Source organism: Glycine max, chromosome 17 (genome assembly GCF_000004515.6).
Source record: "Glycine max cultivar Williams 82 chromosome 17, Glycine_max_v4.0, whole genome shotgun sequence".
NCBI classification, from domain to species: Eukaryota; Viridiplantae; Streptophyta; class Magnoliopsida; order Fabales; family Fabaceae; genus Glycine; species Glycine max.
In genome coordinates, this window is record NC_038253.2 from 4,121,035 (window position 1) to 4,127,957 (window position 6,923).

Here is a 6,923-nt window from a genome sequence, read left to right on the forward strand (position 1 = left end):
TTTATTGCATCAAGTTAGAATACTAAGAGCTAAAAAGCTGTTTATTTAGAGCATATGCTTATATGGAATGTAATTGCACTTGTTTGCAGTTTTATAAGAAAAAATAATATTAAGAGTTAAAAAGCTTACCTAGACCAATAACTCCACAACTATGACCCCAATTAAATCAAATGAGAATGGGACATAGTATACAATCATGTTTCTACCCTCCACAAGGATACTGCAAAGCTAGTGAAATGTCATAAAATTAGAGTACAAATTTTCAACCATATTGAGAAGCTCAAAAATAGAACTTAAGATTAAAAAATAGGATTTGGTCAACTTGATCCGCAAGCTTTTTTAAAATGCTTGGTGATGGTGCTGTTGTGCTGCTATGCTCTGCTTCTTCCTCGTGCATTCTCCTAGATTGGCGTTTGGCGGCATGGGGGTGGTGCTTTACGGAATTTATAATATTAGTGTTATTTTATCAATTATGTTTAAATTACTTGATTCTCTAAATTTATATCAAATTTTTTCGAAATTCATCGACATATTATGAATGGAAGTGAGTAAATTAGAAATGTTAAACTAATATTACAAATGTCATTTAAAATTAAGTTTCAATAAAGTTAAACTTTTTAAAAAAATTCAGTTTCCTGCAGATTAAGTTGATCTATGGAAAACTTGAAAATCAAGTTGATCCGTGGAAAACTCGCGGATCAAGTTGATCCGTGGAAAACTCGCAGATTAACTTGATCCGTGTTTGGTCCGTCTATGTTACATGGATCAAGTTAATTCGCAGGAGTCTTTTCACGGATCAACTTGATCCGCAGAACGAAACATTGAAAGGGTATTTTTGACATTTTTAAGTGATGCTGGATACACCAAACAATAATGCTGACTGCACCTAGCAATACCCAAAGTTGTAAGCTACGAAATAAGACGAACATCACGGGTTGGCTTTGCAATATACGGTTTTTGTCAAATTCCTACAACTTTTGTTCGTACTGTCCAGCATTTACCATAATGCTATAATTTTAAGAATTTTGATAATTCTAATTCTATGATGGTATGATATGATTACTGTCTTGTCGGGTCCGATAGGAACTTTAGCCAATCAGTTTTTTGAATCCAGGAAGCTTTCACAACCAACCTTTTCCGATCTTTCTCTCAAACCGGCTCGCATTTCCAGAAAAACCCTGAGCTTGAAGATGGCCCAAGTTGCTCAAAACCCTTGTGAGTTAATTTTCTCGAAAAAGCTTCCATTTAGTTCATTTTGGGGCTACTGATTTAATTCACTGAAGAACAAAAAACATAATCTAGAAATGGTTTGTTGAGTAGCAAAAATTTGACTAATTAGTCACTATATATTTGTGTTTGTTTGCATGTTACCTGGAATTAGAATGTAAATTTACTTCTTTCTAGATAAGGTTAGCGTGTTATTTGAGGAGTTTCACAGCTCATATTCAAAGCTTTGGGTTATCTTCACTCTTCAAAATACTATGTCCTACATATTTAACAAGAAAACACATTTTATCTAAGCAACCTAGTTGTGGGTTGTTGGAAACAACACCAACTTACATGCTTACACAAATTGATAGACAGCTGAACCTCATCTAATTCTTGTCTCCCTTTCTAATCCTAGATATCTCTATCAGTTAGATAGTTACCCAATCTAGCTTAAAGTTAAGCTTTTAATTCCACTTTTTTTTTTGTTTGTGTGTGTGTGTGTGCGCGTCAAAATTTGCATCTAAAGCTTCCTCATTTGCAGACTTGTTGAAGAATGTCTCTCAAATTTCTCACACTGTACTATATAAATCAAATTTATTTTATGTTCATGGTCAAGGGACTTCTCCCTTTATCTGTACGCAGATTTCACCTCATCTTAGAAGTCTGCTGTCCTCGGAAACAGGATTTCATATTCCGTGATTTATATTGTATTTTCTATGCCAATAGAAATAACCTGCAATGAAAGTAACCAAAGTGGTATTTGAAATATGTGTTAGAGCATTTGATAATTTTAGTCTTTTAATTTCCCTGTTTCTGTTTTTATTTGTACAGATTTGTTTTCCTGTAATTAGTTTCTATTTTGTTTCCTGTAATTATGTTAGCAAGATTCTTTCTTGTAAATTAGTCACTCAGTAAATTTGTAATCAGCCTGTATTACAGAATTGTGAAAAATATTAATCTTTTTCTCTTATTTCAAGTGTATGGTATGGTGATGCTCAGTATTTCAAAAAATATTTAGTATTTAATATAAAGAATGATAATGATTAATCTAAGTTGCATGTTGAGGATTTAATCAATTTCAAAGAAATTGACTTACAACTGTTGAATTACTTTTTTCAGCTCAGCAGCAGAAAGTCATAATAACTAACAAGTATGGCAATAAACTAGTGGGCATTTTGCATGAATCTGGAACCAAAGAGATTGTTATCCTATGCCATGGTCTTCGATCCACTAAGGTTACTTTTCATTTTAATAAATTATGAACTCACTATTTTTTATTATTATGTAAATGTTATTAGAAATTAGTATGACATCTGGTTCCATTATCTATATACATTAAATACCTTAATTCAGTTATTTTCATTATTTAATTAAAATTTTCTATCTTCAGGAAGACGATATCATAAAAAATCTTGCTGCTGCTCTAGAAAATGCAGGAGTCAGTTCTTTTCGCTTTGACTTCACTGGAAATGGGTAAATATCTTGTATTAAAGGACAAAATTGTGAAACTATTTGTGTTTGTAATCTTGGCCTTCAAAGTATGCAACCAACTTCACTTTTTGTTATGAATATCAAAGTTACTAGACTCTGAACTATTCAAAAAGTGCAAGCTAAAAACCTTTGGAGAATTATTCTGCAATGCAAGATGTTCAAAGGTTATACTTATTTTATGCAGTTGTTGGCATATGTTGGTAACAATTGTCAAGCATATGATTTTCTATATATGGATTAATATAGTGCATATGCAATGTCAATTAACATTATGTTAATTATTACTGAATTATTTTACTTATTCTTGGAATATATATTTATCAATTATCAAGATTCAAGATTATAATTTTTCTTACCAAAAAAGAACACATTGGAGGTCAGTGGGTGTGTGTGTGTGACTGTGTGTATATATATATATTAAAGATTTTATGCAAAAACACGAGTAGCTTCTAAATTAAAACCATAGAAAAGTTGAAACCATTTGAGGTGGGATCACTAGTAGCTTCTACATTAATGCCGTGTTCTATGAAACTTCTTCTATCTAATCCTGATCACTAGTTCACTAGTATTGTTTAACTGTTACATTTTTTATTTAGCTGTTGAGTTTTCTTTCTAGGGAAAGTGAAGGTTCATTTGAGTTTGGTCACTATTGGAGGGAGGTTGATGATCTGCATGATGTGGTTCAACACTTTCATGGGGCAAACCATAAAGTTATTGCAATTATTGGACACAGTAAAGGTTTGTTGTTTACATTCTTACATGCATATATAATTTTACAGATAAGAGGTGGGGGAAAGAAACATCCATATTCGTTTAGGTTATTGGTTTGTACCATCAATTTTGTTTTTCTATTAACTAATGATAAAGTTATTTTTGGTCAACAATGATTTGGTTTTTAAAGCTGAAATCTTGAATGCAGCGGTATGATGAGAACAGTGCAATTTCCTATATAAAACATTAACTTTGCCTATTTGTAGATGATCACTCACTAAAACTTCAAGCATGTGCTTAGTCCATAATCTAAGTAAAAAAACTTTTTTCTTAATCTACTGAGCTAGTAAGTGGAAGTACAAAAATAAAACTTTAGTAATTTTTATCTTATCTGTCATCATGTGAACAGTTTTAATGATCAAACTTAATAAATATAAAGAGGATTTATGTGAAATTTTATTATTTGTATCTTGATGCAGGAGGTAGTGTGGTGCTTCTTTATGCTTCTAAACATCATGACATTAAAACAGTTGTCAACCTCTCTGGACGCTATGATCTGAAGGCAGGACTTGAAGAACGCCTTGGAAAAGATTATTTGGAAAGAATTATGAAGGATGGCTTCATTGATGTGATGCAGTCAGGTAACCTGTCATTTATTCACACAAAAGTCCCATGCCTCTTAGAGCATGTTGTAAGAGATAGTTTGAACAATTTTAGTGTCCATTAATTACTTGTTTCCCTACTTTGAACTTATTAAGTGTATTTGCTGAAATCAGAAAGTTCAAAACCATGGCTTGTTTTTCTTTTGCTATACATTTTATACTACAATTTGGAATTGGGGATTATTCTATCAAAGTTGTTGCTGCAATACTTTTATTTTGCCACAGTTCATTCTCTTAAATGCCTGCTAACTAAACAAACCAAAAAAGAAGGAAAAGAAAACAAGGGAAAATTGAAAAATGTAGGCAATAATTATTAACGATTGTCTTCTATACTTGAAAATTGGTAGGCAGTCATCATAGCCTTCATAGGTATGGCAAATTACATGACGTTCTCTGTTTCTATTTCTCTAGCATAGTCACACACTTTCAATATTTATTATATATGACCATTTTGAGGACATCTGCTATTGCAGGAAGTTTTGATTACCGTGTGACTTTAGAAAGTTTGATGGATCGATTAGATACAAACATGCATGAAGCATGCCTTCAGATTGATAAAGAATGCAGGTGAGGAAATTTTTTGTCTGATCTCTTTTGCTTCACCATTTTGCATCTTTTTCTAAAAAAATGTGCGTGCAATTTACAGAGTTTCTATAAAAAAAAAAATGAAAACAATGATAATTTTTTTAAAGAATGTGATTTATTTTCCTTTTGATTAAAGATCATGTGGGATTTGTAGTTAAATACACAATTTGAACCATTATTTTTAACCTAATGACTGTAAATAAATGTTATTATTTCTCACAATAATCAAAAGTTCTTATCTGATACATTATATAAGGGTCTTATCTAGTGAGAAAGTCATTTTCACATGAAAGCGAGAAGAGCAAATCTGATTTGTACCACCACATTAGATGATTAAGATTAACAGTTTTTTAAAATTGCATAATCACTTAGTCTCTGTGTATATAAGACTGATAAATCCAAAATGTTACACATTTATTAAGACTTTGAAGTTTGTTTTAGGGAAAATTTAAGAAAATTACATAAGTAGTTTTTCTACTTTATATTTGTTGGAAAGTAGGTAAATAATGTCTAGATTCATTGTAAAACCAACTAAATCATGTGATCTTTGATTCTTTGCTCCACTATGTTGTTTAAACACATGAATTTCACCAAATGTTCCTTGTTTTCCCTTCTCTAAACTTGATTTCATGAGAGGTGTCCCTATTTATTTCACAACTTACGGAAAATTATGAAATTAGAGGAAACTTAATTACAAGATTTAATATATACTCTTGATATGTTAATTTAAAATTGTTTAATTTCAGTTTTGATTTACTCCCTAGTCAAGTAGGAAAATCATTGTAGTATACAAATTTATGTATACTATACTTTTTAATTTATGAATACTTGATTTAAAAGTGCATAGAGTAGTTATTTTAAGCAGAGGGATTTTCTATGTGCGAGAGATGATGACGAAGGTAGGAAGGTGGTCTTGCAAACAATATTCTCAATAAAGCTGTGAAATCATCATCATGCATGCATATAAGTGCTAATCTTAAATCACATAATGGATGTCAGGGTACTCACAGTTCATGGTTCTTCAGACCCAGTTATCCCTGTTGGAGATGCATCTGAGTTTGCCAAGATTATACCAAACCACAAGCTAATTATCATAGAGGGAGCTGATCATTCATACACTAATCATCAAGATGAATTAGCCTCTGTTGTTGTGAACCGCATAAAGGAAGCCTTGGTCCATTTTTCTAATGATGTGTAATTGTGGTAGACCTTGCAGTTACGAGCCAATTGAAATTGCAACAGGTGACAAAATTTCAGTTGTGGATGAACATGCCTATGATGTTCTGCAGCATGTTTGAGCTCTTCTAGTTTTTGCTTATAAAATTGGTGAATCTTGCATCATGATGAAAATAATGGCGAGAGAAATATCTGGGAGTATACAATGTCATTTTTAAATTATCAATTATGACAAATGCAATATGTAAACAGTTATCTCATGGTAGCATATGGTAGCCATAGTGGGGGGTTATTCCCACATTTTAAGGGTCTGGGGACACCTCAGTATTATAGAATAAGTGTAAGGAAACCTTATGGTAAAGACTGTTTAGTCGTCACCTGTTTGATGAACATCTTAAAAATGATGAAAATATTTGTAAGATTGATTTCTAGATTGTGGGTGGCGTGAGGATCCCATCATACTCACAAAGCATGTGCCATGAGTCCATGCTTGTTCAATTCATTGTCCTCTATATATCCTGTGATACGAAAACATACAATATGAATGAAAATTGGTAGTGATCTATTGTCATAGTAATAATAGGGTCGTTGTATTTTTACCGAATGAGTAGTAGTATGAGCGTTGATATTTATCTAAATGAGATAAATATTAAGGTTAAGATTTTAGTATAATTGTTTCTGGATTGAATTTCATTTTAAAGTTAAAGGTTAAAATAAGAAGTTTTTTTTAAGTCGAAGTTAATTGAAAATGTTAAGTAAAAGCTCCTTTTAAATTAAAATTCTATTTCATTATTTTATGTTCATTAGTCCAAAATGAGAAAAAATATTAAAATATACCACTTATTAAAAAGCTACTTTTTTTATAAAAAATAATTTCCTGAAATCTTTTTTTTTTTTCAAATAGCGTAAGTTTTGATTTTAAGGAGAACAAAAAAATGAGTTAAACGTATTAAGCTTATATTGTGTCATTTGGCATACTTCGAGAACTAACTACATTTAAAATTAAGCATAGTTATACGCACAATTTTTTTTTACTCTCTTTAATTCTATATCTTTTATCTTTAGGAGGTCTTCCTCCACTAAATTCTC

General features: G+C 31.3%; 1 protein-coding gene across 1 annotated transcript; it reads left to right on the forward strand.

Annotated features, from left to right (window-relative positions):
- Positions 1-950: 950 nt before the first annotated feature.
- Positions 951-6,253, forward strand: LOC100786089 (uncharacterized). The gene is made up of 7 exons (XM_003549188.4): positions 951-1,215; positions 2,329-2,444; positions 2,600-2,682; positions 3,317-3,438; positions 3,891-4,052; positions 4,547-4,640; positions 5,658-6,253. Exons 1-7 carry the CDS (start codon positions 1,056-1,058, stop codon positions 5,854-5,856), a joined length of 936 nt encoding a protein of 311 aa, XP_003549236.1. The 5' UTR covers positions 951-1,055; the 3' UTR covers positions 5,857-6,253.
- The last annotated feature ends 670 nt before the right edge of the window (positions 6,254-6,923 follow it).